The sequence below is a fragment of the Papio anubis genome, chromosome 2 (assembly GCF_008728515.1).
Source record: "Papio anubis isolate 15944 chromosome 2, Panubis1.0, whole genome shotgun sequence".
Classification (NCBI taxonomy): Eukaryota; Metazoa; Chordata; class Mammalia; order Primates; family Cercopithecidae; genus Papio; species Papio anubis.
Window position 1 is genome coordinate 55,016,337 of NC_044977.1, and position 16,607 is coordinate 55,032,943.

Below are 16,607 nucleotides of genomic sequence, written 5' to 3' on the forward strand. Positions count from 1 at the left end.
AGTGAGGCGAGATGGCACCATTGCACTCCAGTCTGGGCAACAGAGGGAGACTCTGTCTCAAAAAAAAAAAAAAAAAGAAGTTGTGCAAGTCCTCAAAAGGACAGAGGTCATCTTATCACCCAGGGGGTGTTCTCATCAAGATGAACAGGAATTTGTGGTAAAAGAACCCCTAGCTCAGTGGGTATGCTTGGCAGGTATAGGGGAGAGTGGGGGCTCAGCCCTGAGCAGGAAATGTATTTTTCCATGAACAACGGAGTCTGAGATACTGAGATTTGGAAGAGGGATCCCTTAACCCCTCATCCCTGGCCAAATCAAGTCCTGTCTCTGAGCCTCAGTTTACACTGAGTCTAGCTCTCATGTTTTGAATAGTGTTCTAGGCACTTCATGTCATTATCTCATAGAATTCTCAGAACTCTGAGTCAATCATCAATATTACCATGTTCCCGAGTAAGGAACTGAGGTTCCGAGAGGCAAAGCTTGATCAGATCAGTTAGACTCCAAAGCCTTTCTAGGAACCTCAGCTATCTTCCTCTCTCATCTGTAAAATGTGCATAATAAATTGGCCAGGTGCAGTGGCTCATGCCTGTAATTCCAGCACTTTGGGAAGCTGATTGGGGAGGATTGCTTGAGCCCAGGAGTTTGAGACCAGCCTGGGCAATATGGTGAGACCTCCCATCTCTACAAAAAATAAAAAAGTTAGCCAGGTGCGGTGGCATGCACCTGTAGTCCCATCTACATGGGAGGCTGAGGTAGGAGGATGACTTGAGCCCAGGAATTTGAGGTTGCAGTGGGCCATGATCATGCCATTGCATTTCAGCCTGGGTGACAAAGCAAGACCCTGTCTTTAAAAAAAAAAAAGAAAATAAAAGAAAAAAGGAAAGAGAGAAAGAAAGAAAGAAAAGGGAAATGAGTTGGGCCCAAGCACTGTTCTCTCCCCATCCGCAGCTGGACAATGCAGGAATTCAGGAGTAGGGAGTGGCACTTGGGGATCCTTGGAGGTGGAGTGGGGTCCCAAGCACCATACCTCCACTGGCTGCCCCCAGTCCAGCCCCATCCCCAATTCCTGCGAGTTGCTCCCTCTGCCACCCGCACCAAATTTCTTCCCAAGGAAGGCCTTGTGCAAGTCAACCTTTGGCCGCCTGCCTGCTGTCCTAGTTGCGGGCTCTGTCCCCCACCTCCCCTAACCTGGCCCCTAGCCATCAAACCCTGGAGCCCGGCCAGTCACGTGATATATCAGTCCTTTTTGGCCTGTTTCCTTTAGGATCCCAATTTAACTTCCTCCTCCCCACTTCCCTCTGCCCCCAATACCTCTGGGCACCACCATCCGCTCTGAGGAGCAAGTGTCGGGCTGAAGCCTGGGCTCCAGCTTGCAGAGGAACCTGGGCCTCAGTCTTCCCACCTGTCAAGTGGGGCCCCCACCCTACACCGCCTTCACTGTCTTCATTGCCTAGTCTTGCCCGGTCTTTTCCCACTCCCTCACTCCCCCGTACCCCACCAGACTCCCATGCAGTTCCGAGGACCTGTTTCCCTCAGGGCACAGGAGGATTGGGAGAGGCGAAGGACGACAGAGCCCTAAGGGAGGTCGCAGAACTGGTCTGAAAGAGAACCCACCAGGCCACAGGGTGAGTTTGGCCGGTCTCTAGCTTCAGACAGACGGGGTTCAAATCCTGCTTTGCTTCCGACCACCTGCTGATTTGAAAATCATCTCTCTGGGCCTCAGTTGTCCCCTCTGTGAAATGTAGCCCCGCTTGAGACCAAGGGCGGGAAGCGTCTAGCAGGAGATCTCTGACCAGAACTAGAGAGCTGGCCTCCACCCGTCCCCTTCCCAGCCTTAGAGCGGCGCCTCGCCTCCCAATCCCGGGTCCCTCCGCCGCAGACTCCTCCTCCACTGACATCAGAGCCGCAGGCGGGCGGAGAGAGCCGCCGAGCCCAGCCGAGCCGAGCCCCAGCCCCAGCGAGAGAGCGGGCGGGTGGCCCAGGCGCGCAGCGGTGAGGACCGCGGCCAGAGCTCGGCGCCAACCACCGCGGGCCTCCCAGCCAGCCCCGCGGCGGGGCAGCCGCAGGTACAGCCGGCCCACCCACCCCTGCACACCTGGGCGCTGCGGGGGGGCGGTAGGAGCCCCTAGCCTCTGGGTATCCTTTCCCAAGGAGTGGCCACTGGGCACCCTCCCGGGCGGGCTGGACCCTGAGGGGCAGGCAGGGCTGGGCCTTTCTCCTCCACCTCTGCCCCAGGCCCAGCAGGTGCCAGGCAGGCCTATGGGACACTGATTGGGTAATAGAGAAGGGGGCCTGTGTGAGCGCCTTCAGCTGGGCCTGACTGTGAAAGGGCGTGGGCATTTGGAGGTATCCATGGGGGTGGGGGGGCTTGTGGAGTGTACAGCCTTAGGACAGGCATGTGGGTCAGACATGGGTGGGGGATCTGGGAATCTGTGTTTTTTGTTCCAGAGGGGTGTCCACGTGTTTTGTGTGCTGGTATTTGGCTCTCAGGGTCTTAAGTCAGAGTTAGGAGGGGGTGTACAATTGTGTACTGAGGATGTTTGGAGTTAGGTGTGTAAGGAGTTGGGGTTTGGTTTGGAATATAGGAGCTTCAGGGGATGGGATAGAGGAGCTGGAGGGTGTAGGGTACGTCTGGTATATGAGGGTGTGTGTGTGTCTAGGTGTCATCTTGTGTGGGTGTGGGTGGATGTGTGTTTTGGGGTGTAAGAGGGAGCTGGGTGAGAGATGTTTGGATGGACAGGCAGGTGCCCGGGTGTAGGGCTGCCTGGGGCACTGTGTGGTGTGGACATGTGTGCTGATGTCTGGGAGTACATGTATGATCAGGTGTCCCAGGATCTGGATACGAGGCATACTGGATCTGGGAGGCAGGTGTTTTTGAGTCCAGGGCTGTGGAGTTGGCTTGGTGTGGCGTGTCTGCTACAGGGATGTGTGTGGATCTCTGACGGTTGTATTTGGTAGGCCTCCATGTGGGTTTCAGACTTTGCCTCTAGAGCTCAAGTCGCCTTTCCTAGAAGATTCTGCCCCTGGGATGGGTGGGCAGGGTCCCCTGGGAAAAAGGATCTGTTCCAGGAGTGGAATCTCACGTCAGAGGCCCTAGTCAGGGCACCTCTCCTCATTCTCCCTTAGAGAAAAAGAGAGAAGGAAAGTCCTCTCCCTGAGGTCACAAAGCATGCTAGGCTCTATTTTGGCCTCATCCTCTGTGGATGGGTTGGGAGGCTGTGTTTTTTGAATGGGGCCCATTCTGGCTTCATATTGGAAGTACCAGCCAAGGCCATTCCATGGGCTTTGCCCTCAGCAAGCTTAGCTGGGGGCCCCAGGCCAGGTGTCATTTGGGCCTCTGGAGCCAGCCTCTACCTAACTCCAACCTCAGTCTCCCCATTCTTCATCTGATAAATGGGAGAGAACTCCCACCCTCTCCTGCTGGATGAGACAGACCTCAGCAGGGGAAGGGCCAGGCTGGATAGGGTTAGATGGGGCCAGGAAGGGACAGAGTGAGTAGGACCATTTCTCAGGCTCCTGGGACCCAGATGGGGAGTCAGGAGGGAGAGGTCTGGGGAGCTCCAGCTGTGGCTGTTGTTGCTGTGGGAACAGTGCAGAAAGAGCTATTTAAAAACGTGGCTGAGATATTGCTGGAAGCCCAGGCTGCGGGCCGGTTGGGGGGGGGGGGGGGGGGGGGGGGGGGAGAGGAGACACCCCAGCAATCCCCAGGGTGGGGTGGGGACATCACTAGTTCTGGGGACAGGGGGATCCTCCAGGCTTCTACCAGCTGCTCTGGTGGTTTATCTGTTGTACTGCCAGAGGTCAGGGTTTCCCTGGGTGCTTGGATTTGGAGAGGGGAAAAACTGGGAAGTGACCTAGAATAAATGAATGAATGAATGAATGCATGACTTTGTTAAATAAAGAATTTTGCTGCCACTGTGAAAGGTTTTTCTCTAGGCACGAGAATTTGCCAAATGTTGAATAAACAAATGAATGTTTGTTGAATGATTTTGTCAAATGGATGAATCAAGGATGAATAAATGCAGGTTGGATGACTGAATGAGGCCTGTAGCAAATTCCCAGACAGAAGGCTGGGCTCTGCTGAGTCTCCTCCTTCCATTCTCCTTGCAGGAGCCCTGGCTGTGGCCGGGGGGCAGTGGGCCATGCCGGGGGCAGTGGAAGGCCCCAGGTGGAAGCAGGCAGAGGACATTAGGGACATTTACGACTTCCGAGATGTTCTGGGCACGTGAGTCCAGGGCAGGATTGGGTGCTGGATGGCTGGGGGAGGCTGAGTCCAGGGTGGTGCTTCGTCTGGTCAATTAATGCTTCCTGTTTCCCATAGCCCAGGCCCTGTGGCAGCACTATCTAGGGCCTAAACTGTCCCCAGCTTTTCACTTCTGGGTGGGACAGGGGCTGCTCTTCCAATAGCCCTGGGTTCTTGAAGAGAAAGAAGTTGGGAGAATGAAGGTGCCAGTCAGTCCATCTAACTTGCTGCCAAGAGCTAGGTGTTCTGGCCTAGGTTTGGGAACTGAGGCTAGGGATGGCTCTATTCTTGGTGCTGGGAATGCAGAAATAACTCAAACCTGGTCTCTGTCCTTCAAGTTGATCCCAGACATGTGCAAGAGACAGACCCACAGAAAATGACAACAGGGTGTGTGCTATGCTCCAATTAAGGTTGGGATTGAGGGCTTTGTGGAGCCCAGAGAGAGCTGTGCCTTCTGCCTGGGGGGAAACTTCGTGGAGAATGGGGCATTAGAGCTGGGGACTGAAGGATGGGTAGGTGTGCACTTGTGAGAGAGGAAGAAGGGCATTCCAGGCAGAAGGAATCCTATAAACAAAGGTTTAGAGGCATGGTTCTACGTGGAAAGAGGCAGAGTGTGGTGGAGCTTAAAATCAGAGGCTGGGGAAGAGTGGGAAAAAAGGCTAGAGATGAAAGTGGAACAGTTTGTGTAGGGTCTTGGAAGGCAGGTCAGGGAGGCTAGATATTGTTCCATAGGCCACCGGGAGACACTTAAGACTTTGGCAGGTGTGCAATTCAGGACAGTCACTCTGGCCACAGCTTGGAGGGTAAACTGGAGAGGGACAGGACTGGAAACCAGTAATGAGGTTACTACAGTAACTATCCCTGAGGATTGAAATTTCACCATGAGAGATGCCTTTCTTTGACTTACGACTTCTTATTCTCCCAGAGAAAGCAAACAGATGTGGAAACAATACCCTAGTAAATCCTCCTTAATCAGTTAACTTTAGTTAAATGAGTTTATTTGTTCCTTTTTAAGAGCTTGTTCTAAAGCACTGCTTCTTAAAGTTCAATGAGCATACAAATCACCTGAGATTTTGTTAAACTGCAGATTCTGATTTAGTAAATCTGGGGCAGGGCCTAAAGTTTTGCATTTCATTTCTTTTTTTTTTTTTTTTTTTGACCTAGGATCCAAAGCAGTAGAGATTTTGCATTTCTAAAAAAGTTCCCAGGTGATGCTGATGGTTCTTTAAGGTGTTAAATTAGCCATGACTCAAATTAATAGAAAAAGGGATGAACCAACTGCACACAAAATCAAAAAGCTCAGAGGTAGACTTCAGGCATCGCTGGATCCAGAGGGCCACATAATGTTATCATGAAATGACTTTGGCCATTTCTCAGGTTGGACTTCCTTTGTGTTAATTTCATTCCCAAGCAGGCTGTCCCCAAGTGGTGACAAAGATGATCGTCATTAGCTCCAGGCTTACATCCTACCAGCTCAGCAGCAGCCTCATTCTTAAAGTGCTAGGAATCTGGTTTGCATCACATGACCAATTACTGTGACCAGGGGAGAGACTACTTTGGCCAGGCCTGGGTCATGTGACCATCTCTGGAGCCAGGGGATAGATGAGTGACTAGGAGAGGGTCATCCACATCCCTGGTCCAGCAGTGGTCACAGAACCCATAGGGAATGGAGGAGAGGCTGGAGGGAAGCTGGGGTTCCAGTTCTTCACCTTATGAATCCCCTCTCCCCATAGGGGGGCCTTCTCGGAGGTGATCCTGGCAGAAGATAAAAGGACGCAGAAGCTGGTGGCCATCAAATGCATTGCCAAGAAGGCCCTGGAGGGCAAGGAAGGCAGCATGGAGAATGAGATTGCTGTCCTGCACAAGTGCGTGGGCCACAGCCTTTCCCTGCCCCAAGCTGACCCTGCCTTGGCCCTCCCATCCTCCTCCTTCCCTGCTTTGGACCAAACATTTAAACTCTCTAAGCCTTAAATTGCTCATTCATAAAATGGGGATCACAATTTCCACTTGGCAGGGTTGTGGGGGAACATCAGAAGTCCTTTATTTCAAGTGCCTGGCACAACAGCTAACACAACAGATGTGATGGAGATGCCAGGGCTTAGTAACAGGGGTTTAACTGTTCAATCAGGTGTAAAGATCCATCCTGAACATGACTTGGACCCACATATCTCAGTTGGTGTTGTCTCTGGACCTACCTCAAGTTCCCCTAACATATTAAAGCCACTCAGCAAGTTTAAAAATGACTCTCTGCTGACCCCCTGACTAAATCCACAACCAGCTGGTCTATGAATTGCTCATGCTGGTATGAAACCTCCTGTCCTCACTGGAAAACTTGCAGAGAATCACTGCTAATCTCTCCCCTGAGCTTCCAACCACCCTGGGCAGATAATGGTTTTTTTTTTTTGAGATGGAGTCTCACTCTGTTGCCCCAGCTGGAATGCAGTGACAAAATCTTGGCTCACTGCAATCTCTGCCTCTTGGGTTCAAGCTATTGTCTTGCCTCAGCCTCCCTAGTAGCTGGGATTACAGGCACCTGCCACCACGCCCGGCCAATTTTTGTATTTTTAGTAGAGATGGGGTTTCACTATGTTGGCCAGGCTGGTCTCTAACTCCTGACCTCAGGTGATCCACCTGCCTCGGCCTCCCAAAGTGCTAGGCATGAGCCACCACACCCAACTCCTGGGCAGAGCATTTCTACTGAGACCCAGAGAAGACAAGGGATTTGTATACGGTCACATGGAAAGTTTGTAGCAGAGCTAAACTTACTTCATCATCAAGATCAATTATCGTCTGACCAACAAGGAGAAACCCTCTCTCTACTAAAAATACAAAATCAGCTGGGCGTGGTGGCACATGCCTGTAATCCCAGCTACTTGGGAGGCTGAGGCAGCAGAATTGCTTAAATATAAGAGGTGGAGGTTGTGGTGAGCCGAGATCACGCCACTCATTGCACTTCTGCCTGGACAACAAGAGCAAACCTCCGGCTCAAAAAAAAAAAAAGGCTAGGTGCGGTGGCTCACGCCTGTAATCCCAGCACTTTGCGAGGCTGAAGCGGGTGGATTGCCTGAGGTGGGGAGTTCCAGATCAGCCTGACCAACATGGAGAAACTACGTCTCTACTAAAAATACAAAATTAGCCAGGCATGGTGGTGCATGCCTGTAATCCCAGCTACTTGAGAGGCTAAGAAAGAAGAATCCCTTGAACCCAGGAGGCAGAAGTTGTGATGAGCCAAGATCATGCCGTTGCACTCCAGCCTGGGCAACACTCCAGCTGGGCTACAAGAGTAAAACTCCGTCTCAAAAACAAAAAACAAAAGAAAAAAATCAATTACCATTACTGTTTCACTTACAAGTTTTTTTTTTTTTTTTTTTGAGACAGTCTTGTTCTGTCACCCAGGCTGGAGTGCAGTGGCGTAATCTCTGCTCACTGCAAGCTCCGCCTCCCGGGTTCACACCATTCTCCTGCCTCAGCTTCCCGAGTAGCTGGGAGTACAGGCGCCCACCACTATGCCCAGCTAATATTTTTGTATTTTTAGTAGAGACGGGGTTTCACTGTGTTCACTAGGATGGTCTTGATCTCCTGACCTCGTGATCTGCCTGCCTCAGCCTCCCAAAGTGCTGGGATTACAGACGTGAGCCACTGCGCCCGGCCCACTTATGAGTATTTACTGTGTGCCACGCGCTGTGCCAAGCACCTTACTTGCATGATCTCACATGATCCTCACTCCAACTCTTTGAGGGAAGTACTACCATTGGCTTTATTTTATAGATGAAGAAACTGAGGCTCAGAGAGGTTACATTAAATCTAGCACCTACCCTGTACCAGGTGCTGGAGGAACAGTGGCATGCAAGACAAAGCCTCTGGATTCGGGGAGCGTATGTCTGGTAGGGGAGGCTGACAAACATGTAAACACAGAAAGTTATTTTATTTTTCATTGTTTTGAGATGGAGTTTTGCTCTTGTTGCCCAGGCTGGAGTGCAATGGCATGATCTCGGCTCACTGCAACCTCAGTTTCCCAGGTTTAAGCAATTCTGCCTCAGCCTCACAAGTAGCTAGGATTACAGGCACGTGCCACCGTGCCCAGCTAATTTTTGTATTTTTAGTAGAGATGGGGTTTCACCATGTTGGCCAGGCTGGTCTCAAACTCCTGACCTCAAGTGATCCACCTGCCTCAGCCACACAAAGTGCTGGGATTACAGGCGTGGGCCTCTGTGCCCAGTCAGAAAACTCTTAACAGGCATGTATCAAGCTGGGTGCAGTGGCTCACTGGTAAAAAGATCAGCATCAATATAGCATGTGACAGGGACAGGATTTGGACCCAGGTCTGTGTATGCCAGAGCCCAGTGTTTATCCCTCTGCTCTCTCACCTTCCAAGAAATAGTAATAAACCATGGTAAGCCAGCTTTTCCCTTTGGGGCCTACATCCTTGGTTTGTCCTACCCAGGTTTGCAGGCACTCGGTCAGGGGTAGCTGTCCTGAGCTCTAAACCACTGCTTTTTTTTTTTCTTTTGAGACAGGGTGTTACTCTGTTGTCTAGGCTGGAGTGCAGTGGCTATTCACAGGTGCAATCATAACAGACTGCAGCTTCGAACTGCTGGGGCCAAGTGATCCTCCTGCCTCAGCCTCCCAAGTTTAAGTAGCCTGGACTACAGGTGCACACCGCCATGCCTGGCTAAACCACCTCATTTCTCCTTTCAGGATCAAGCACCCCAACATTGTAGCCCTGGATGACATCTATGAGAGTGGGGGCCATCTCTACCTCATCATGCAGCTGTGAGTGGCCCACCTCTGCCCACCCCCACACACCTCTCCCTGCTGTCCCAACCCTCTTTGCCAGACTGCCCTATCCCCTGCTGCAGGGTGTCGGGTGGGGAGCTCTTTGACCGTATTGTGGAAAAAGGCTTCTACACGGAGCGGGACGCCAGCCGCCTCATCTTCCAGGTGCTGGATGCTGTGAAATACCTACATGACCTGGGCATTGTACACCGGGATCTCAAGGTGGGGCTCAAGGGGGTGTGGTGAGCTGGGGTACCCAAGGGTGGGGCCTTTGCAAACCCCAAACTGTCCGACCTTGGGCAACTTTCACCCCCTCACTGAGCCTTGGATTTCCATCTACAAAGTGGATCTTGTAACCCTTAAACTGCCTCCTCCTATTCTAGTCCAGATACTCAAAAGAACACGAGTGAATTGTGCTGGCATTTTATCCAAATAACATTTTATGTATTTTTCTGATTTAAAAAAAAAAAATCTGACCAGGCATTGTGGCTCACGCCTGTAATCCCAGCACTTCAGGAGGCAGAGACGGGCGGATCACCTGAGGTCAGGAGTTTGAGACCAGCCTGGCAAAACCCTGTCTCTGCCAAAAATACAAAAATTAGCCGGGCATGGTGGCAGGTGCCATCCCAGCTACTAGGGAGGCTGAGGCAGGAGAATCACTTGAACCCAGGAGGCGGAGGTTGCATAAACTGAGACTGTGCCATTGCACTCCAGCCTGGGCGACAGAGCGAGACTCCATCTCAAAAAAAAAAAAAAAAAAAAAATCCTATTCCCCTTTTGTAGAAAACTTGGATGGGACAGCAAAACATAAAGAAAAAAGCCAGAAATCCCTGAAATCCTGTTCCTCAGAAATAGCGATGGGGCTCACATTTAGCAGTACATCTCAATCCGGTCTAAGAGAAGGGCACATGCCTGGCTTTGAATTCTGGCCCTGCTACTCCCTAACTGTGGGTTCTTGGGTGAGTCACTTTGCCTCCAAAGGCATCAGTTTCCTCATCTGTTAGGTGGGATTATTCAGACTGGCCTAGCAGGGATGCAGTGAGGATGACGTGAAAGCAAGCACTAATCCAGGGTCTGGCATAAAGTAGGTATTCAAACATTTCTTTAGGCCTTTACAGTGCACACCTAAGGTTTACAGAAAGTTGCCTCCCACACCCTCTTGGGCCTTGTCCTTCCTGGAATTTTTGGCCTTCTTGAGAACTTTCTTGATTTTCTTATGGCAGCCATGAAGCCACAGTGGCTTTTAGGGGATCCATTATTTCTCAGAAGGTGCTTGGAGAGGCAGAAGGTTCTACTAGCCTCTAACCATCTCTGATTGCCCCTCCCCTTCCCTCCTGCCCTTCAAGCCAGAGAATCTGCTGTACTACAGCCTGGATGAAGACTCCAAAATAATGATCTCCGACTTTGGCCTCTCCAAGATGGAGGACCCGGGCAGTGTGCTCTCCACCGCCTGCGGAACTCCGGGATACGTGGGTGCGGAGGGCCCTGGGCTGGGGCTGTGATGGTGGGGGGAACCAGGAGCTGAAGGGCAGAGATTTGTCACCACCATGTCCTATTCCCTCCACAGCCCCTGAGGTCCTGGCCCAAAAGCCCTACAGCAAGGCTGTGGATTGCTGGTCCATAGGTGTCATCGCCTACATCCTGTAAGTGGGGCTTGGCCATGGTAGGCTATGGCTCCAGAGTTTGTCCTCTGGCCTGCTTTCCTCTCTTCCTCCCTCTGCTTCCCTTCCCTTCTTCTCTTCCCTTCTTCCCTTCCTTCCACCAATCAATTATGAATATTACTTCATTCAATAGATACTATGTTTCAAGCACTGTGCCAAGCAAGCACTGGAGTAAATTTAGCACAGAACAAACCAGACAAAGTGCCTGCCCTCAGGGAGCTGACTTTCTTTCTAGTAGAGAAGACAATCAACAAGTAAATAAATCTACAAAATAACATCAGGTGATAAAAATACATACTGTGGAAAAAAACCAAGGAGGAATAGGGAGACAGGGGTGATGCCATTTCAGTAGGGAGGTCAGGGAAGGGCTCGCTGTGGAGGGGATGTCCAAGTGCTAAGGGAGCCAGACATTGGAGGTGTGAGGAAAGAGTAGCATAGGCAGAGGCAATGGCAAGTGCAAAGGCCCTGAGGAGGGCAAGATGGCGGTACATTCAAGGAACAGAAAGGACAACATAGCTAGAATGGGAGTGAGCAGACAGGGCTGGTAGAGTTTATAAAGGGGGAACTCCTTCCGTGGGTCCTGCCTGACCCCTGAGACTACCCCAGTGCTCCACCCCGGAGTCAATGGGTGCACCTGAAAGTGGAAATGAGGATAAGTTTCTCCCTGCCCAGGCTCTGCGGTTATCCCCCCTTCTATGATGAGAATGATGCCAAACTCTTTGAACAGATTTTGAAGGCCGAGTACGAGTTTGACTCTCCTTACTGGGACGACATCTCTGACTCCGGTATTTGGGGCTTTGCCTTTTTCCCCTGGGCCCCGCCTCTGGTCCCTCCCTCACCTGCTTTGGGGGTGGTCTCCCTCCTGCCTTCCTTCTGTCGGATTCTCCAGTGCCACACTAAGCTGTCTTCAAGACCAGACACCCTACCCTGGGTACTTCCTTCTGCTTGGCTCCCAGAGTGAGAAACTAGGCATTTGTTCAATCTTCAAACACAGTCTATTTGAAAATACCTCTTCCCTATTGACTTCCTGATGTCTAAAATACCACCATAAACATTTTCATCCTCCTTTTGTGCCCCCTAATAAGAAGCAAACCTGTGAAGCTACTATCATTTATCAGTGTGAATGCACTGAAATTAGTCAAGAACAACTTTTTCTTTTTTTTTTTGAGATGCAGTCTCGCTTTGTTGCCCAGGCTGGAGTGCAGTGGCACAATCTCGGCTCACTGCAACCTCTGCCTCCCAGGTTCAAGCAATTCTCTGCCTCAGCCTCCCAAGTAGCTGGGATTACAGGCACCCACCACCACGCCTGGCTAATTTTTTTGTATTTTTAGTAGAAACGAGGTTTCACCATCTCAGCCAGGCTGGTCTTGAACTCCTGACCTCGTGATCCACCTGCCTCGGCCTCCCAAAATGCTGGGATTACAGGCACGAGCCACTGTGCCCGGCCTCATGTTTTTCTTGAGAGAGACAGGAAAGAGCTGGAAGGCATGGGGTGGGAGGGTCTGAAGAAGAGCACAGGTTGGGTGGGGTGCGGCATGGACTGATTTGGCCTCTTTGTTTTGTTTTGATGCTGGGTCAGACCTAAGGGAGTGCATACGCTCTTGGGGAGTACACAGGCACTACCATGCTGTCATTATCTTTACTTTTGTCTTGGGGGTTTAGCCAAAGATTTCATCCGGCACTTGATGGAGAAGGACCCAGAGAAAAGATTCACCTGTGAGCAGGCCTTGCAGCACCCATGGTGAGAATTCACACAAGCTGTGAGGTGGGGTGGGATTTGGGGCCCTAAGGTCTGCCTCTGCCCTCATAGGCAACCCACCACATAACCCCATCCTAGGATTGCAGGAGATACGGCTCTAGATAAGAATATCCACCAGTCGGTGAGTGAGCAGATCAAGAAGAACTTTGCCAAGAGCAAGTGGAAGGTGAGTCCATATCCCTAGTTCTGGTCCCAGCCTCCCCAGGACTCCTCCCCATCCCTACCCAGGCTCAGCTCGCACAGCACCTAGCACCAAGTTGGGCACACAGTAACTTCTTAGGGATCCTTACTGAAGGACTTCATTCATTCATTCAACACTCCCAACACCTTCTCTATTCCAGAGAGGGTCCCTCACCTCCAAGTCTAGAGGGAGAAGTCTATAATTCTTCAGGAGTCATCTGATCCAGCCTATGGGGGTCCGGGAAAGGTCATAAAGGTGGTGATGACTTGACAGAGCTGTCAGTTAAGTAGGAATTAGCGAGGCATAGCAGAAAAATGTCTACAGCCATTCCGGGAAGTGCAAGTGCTAAGCCTGGCCAGACTGAAGGGGCTGAGGGGACTGAGAGGCAGGAGCCCAATTTGGGAAAGCAGGTAGGGGCCAGGTCTCTTAGGGCCTCAGATTCCACAGAGGAGCACCAACTTGATCCTGAGGGCACTGAGGAGGCCCAGAAGAATCTTAGGCAAGCATCTGCTACATAGAAAGGGCTCTCAGGGCCAGGCATGGTGGCTCACACCTGTAATCCCAGCACTCTGGGAGGCCGAGGTGGTCGGATCACCTGAGGTCAGGAGTTCAAGACCAGCCTGGCCAACATGGCAAAACCCTGTCTCTACTAAAAATACAAGAATTAGCCACACATGGTGGTGTGTGCCTGTAATCCCAGCTACTCGGGCCACTGAGGTAGGAGAATTACTTGAACCTCGGAGATGGGGATTGCAGTGAGCTGAGATCGTGCCACTGCACTCCAGCCTGGGTGACAAAGTGAGACTCCACCTCAAAAAAAATAAAGAGCTCTCAGGATGCAGAGAATGGCATGGAGTAAAGACTGGGTGACCCATTAGGAGGCTGTGGCAGAGATACAGGCAGGAGAGGGTAAGGGTTTGGACCACAGTAGTATCAACAGGGGTAGAGAACAGTGGTTGATCCAGGAGTCATTTAGGAGGTGAAACTAAGACATGATGATGCAATGGATGTTGGGGGAAAGAGATGTCAAGGGCTGGCCCAAGATTGTAGCTGGGAACAGAGTGGACGGTGGCGGTACCATGACTGAGATGGTGATCACAGGGACAGAAACATGTTTTGTGGGGATGGTTTTAGTTTTGGACATGGTGAATTTGAGGGGTGTGTGGGACACCTAGGTGGAGATGTTGAATAGATACACACCTAGGCAAGTTACTTCAGCTTTCTGTGCCTCTGTTTCCTCCTTTGAAAATTATATTAATAGTACCTACCTCAAAGACTTTCATGAAGATTAAATGAATTACTATGTAAAGTGCTTAGAGCAGTACCTGGCATACAGTGCTACAGTGTTTGCTATTACATATTAATATGAATTATAGAGTTATGTTTCTATTTATATATATACACACATACATTTAACATACGTGCATGTGTGTGTGTGAATATATAATAAAGCCTTGTAGAGGTTTTTTGGGGCCTTTAGGGGAATCAATAAAATAACTCCTGAATGAAAATAACAGAACAATTGCAAGAATCCCACTGCACCTCCACCCCTGCCCCATGACTTGACTATCTCAAAAGTCCTTTCTCCCCTCTCCCTACAGCAAGCCTTCAATGCCACGGCTGTGGTGCGGCACATGAGGAAACTGCAGCTAGGCACCAGCCAGGAGGGGCAGGGGCAGACGGCGAGCCACGGGGAGCTGCTGACACCAGTGGCTGGGGGTGAGGAGCAGATTCTGCAGAAGGGCATGGGTGGTCCACAGAGAGGCACCTGGGCTGGAGTGGAGGGCCTGCCCCTCCAGCCAGCTCTGTTCTGTCTTCCCATGCAGGGCCGGCAACTGGCTGTTGCTGTCGAGACTGCTGCGTGGAGCCGGGCCCAGAACTGTCCCCCACACTGCCCCACCAGCTCTAGGGCCCTGGACCTCGGGTCAGGATCCCCTGCGTGGGAGGGCTTGGGGGCAGCCTGCTCCCCTTCCCTCCCTGAACTGGGAGTTTCTCTGCCCTGTCCCCTCCTCACCTGCTTCCCTACCACTCCTCACTGCATTTTCCATACAAATATTTCTATTTTATTGTTCCTTCTTGTAATAAAGGGAAGAAGATAAAACCATCCTTAGCGCTGTCTCCCCCAATAGTCCCCAGCCCACCTTGTTGTGCAAATTGACTGCTTGATTTGGGGGTGCCTTGCCCTTGAGGTGGTCACAGGGAGGCCCCTCCCCAACATGAGACTGGGTGGGGATGGGGAGAGAGAAGTGGGGAATGGAGGGGAAGGGGCTTGGGGGAATTCCTTTGTCCAGGGTGCCCCATCTAGACTTCCAGCCCTTTGGAACCCTTTCTGCGCTTTGCTGGTGGCTCCTGAGCACGGTGGGATTGGTGCAGGTCAGCACTGAACAGCACCTGTATGAGGGTGGAGTCGGTGTGGGGAGGAGGGTACACTGGGGTCAGGGTTGGTGGGACTAGTGACAGTGCTGGGAGGTGGAAGAGTCCTTGGGGAACAGGGCCGAAGGCAATGAGAGTCCACTGGGGTTGGGACAGGGGTGGCTGGAGAGTCCTTTAGGGCCACCTGGGGCAGTGGTGGTGGAAGAGTCTGCTGGGTCTGGGCTGGAGGAGAAGTCCTATGGGGTCTGAGCTGGAGGAGAGGAAACCTAGTAGGTACACTCACCGCTTGGGCCCAGCCAGCATAAGGTCCCCACAGGCTCCGGAAAAAGTTTCCTAAATCAGAAGTGATGAGACTAAGTTATCTGACCCCTTCTGTGACCCATCAAGAGAGGTAGGGTATGAGGGAGAGATGACTAAGAGAGAGAGAGGTTTCTACCATACCAGCCCACTGCCAGCCCCTGCAGCCCACTTTCCTCACCCAGTTCCTTGTTGCTCTGGGGGCTTGGTCCCTTCGCCTGGGACGTGGTAGGGTGCCAGCTGTAGTCACGTTGGGCAATCTGCCATATATGGACATCCACGGGCACAGCCTGGGGCTTGTCTAGGGCCATCAGGCAGATGCAGTCAGCCACCTTTGACAGACACAGAGAATGAGCCCTTGTGGAAGAAGGGCAGCATCCGGCCAGCATCTTGCTTATAACCCCAAAGCCAGCTGCTTTCTCCTTCACTCTGGGGTTACTGTTGTTCTATATTCTCAATCAACAGATACTATCTATGAATATGCTTTTTTTTTTGAGATGGAGTCTTGCTCTGTTGCCCAGGCTGGAGTGCACTGGTGGAATCTCGGCTCACGGCAACCTCCGCCTCCCAGGTTCAAGCAATTCTCCTACCTCAGCCTCCCAAGTACTAGGATTACAGGCATGCACCACCACGTGTGGCTAATTTTTGTGTTTTTAGTAGAGATGGGGTTTCACCATGTTGGCCAGCCTGGTCTCGAACTCCTGACCTAAAGTGATCCGCCCACCTTGGCCTCCCAAAGTGCTGGGATTACAGGCATGAGCCACCATGCCCGGCCTATGAATACACTGAAATTGCTGTAGTAAGAGCTGCTACCAGGTTCTTATAACCTGGGAAGAAGCTATTACCACACCCATTTTGCAGACAAGAAAACTGAGGCTCTGAAAGGTGAAGTGACCTGGCCAAAGTCACATGGCTGGGGAACAGGCAGAAACAATATTTAATGTTAGGCTATAGTCCAAAGCCCATCAAAAAAAATTCTTTAAGCAAAAATTCATTTTTTAAACTACAGAGAAGTATGAAGGAAAAAAAAGGCTGGGCGCGGTGGCTCACACCTGTAATCCCAGCACTTTGGGAGGTCGAGGTGGGTGGATCATGAGGTCAGATCAAGACCATCCTGGTCCAACATAGTGAAACCCCATCTCTACTAAAAATACAAAAATTAGCTGGGTGTGGTGGCTCATGCCTGTAATCCCAGCTACTCGAGAGATTGACGCAGGAGAATCGCTTGAACCCAGGAGGTGGAGGCTGCAGTGAGCCGAGATTGTGCCATTGCACTTCAGCCTGGCGACAAAGCAAGACTGTCTCAAAAAAAAAAAAAAA

General features: G+C 51.3%; 2 protein-coding genes across 13 annotated transcripts in view; one reads left to right on the forward strand and one right to left on the reverse strand.

The window, feature by feature from the left end:
• Nucleotides 1-16,607, reverse strand: part of OGG1 (8-oxoguanine DNA glycosylase) — a 39,023-nt gene that overhangs the window by 16,086 nt on the left and 6,330 nt on the right. For 2 of the 9 annotated variants that reach the window (XM_009200251.4, XM_017955262.3), the window contains 2 exons: nucleotides 15,469-15,619; nucleotides 14,658-15,323 (listed from right to left, as the gene is read on the reverse strand). The exons of 3 other annotated variants lie outside the window; for them this stretch is intronic. In XM_009200251.4, the coding sequence (XP_009198515.2) occupies nucleotides 14,992-15,323; nucleotides 15,469-15,619 (483 nt within the window). In that variant the 3' untranslated portion in view covers nucleotides 14,658-14,991. Of the gene's footprint in view, nucleotides 1-14,657; nucleotides 15,324-15,468; nucleotides 15,620-16,607 lie in introns of those variants that run through there. 4 more of the 9 variants (XM_003894132.5, XR_643515.4, XM_009200253.4 and 1 more) reach the window with 4 other exon arrangements.
• CAMK1 (calcium/calmodulin dependent protein kinase I) lies at nucleotides 1,888-14,727 on the forward strand. Of its 4 annotated transcripts, XM_003894131.5 has the most exons (12): nucleotides 1,888-2,063; nucleotides 4,108-4,222; nucleotides 5,974-6,105; nucleotides 8,939-9,013; nucleotides 9,100-9,238; nucleotides 10,363-10,489; nucleotides 10,584-10,659; nucleotides 11,350-11,462; nucleotides 12,340-12,418; nucleotides 12,515-12,602; nucleotides 14,219-14,336; nucleotides 14,444-14,721. In XM_003894131.5, the coding sequence occupies exons 2-12, from the start codon at nucleotides 4,140-4,142 to the stop codon at nucleotides 14,524-14,526; spliced, it is 1,113 nt and encodes a 370-aa protein (XP_003894180.1). In that variant the 5' UTR covers nucleotides 1,888-2,063; nucleotides 4,108-4,139; the 3' UTR covers nucleotides 14,527-14,721. The 4 variants fall into 4 exon arrangements, with proteins under 4 accessions (XP_003894180.1, XP_009198523.1, XP_021789908.1 ...); XM_009200259.4 differs by having other exon boundaries at nucleotides 14,219-14,727; XM_021934216.2 differs by lacking the exon at nucleotides 5,974-6,105 and having other exon boundaries at nucleotides 1,898-2,063; nucleotides 14,219-14,727.

Bases quoted from the DNA above. Each gene is read 5' to 3' on its own strand.
- CAMK1 (XM_009200259.4), top strand. From the start codon at position 4,140: ATGCCGGGGGCAGTGGAAGGCCCCAGGTGGAAGCAGGCAGAGGACATT. The intron at 9,014-9,099 runs GTGAGTGGCCCA...CCCCTGCTGCAG, and splicing joins CTCTACCTCATCATGCAGCT to GGTGTCGGGTGGGGAGCTCT. The intron at 12,419-12,514 runs GTGAGAATTCAC...ACCCCATCCTAG, and splicing joins CAGGCCTTGCAGCACCCATG to GATTGCAGGAGATACGGCTC.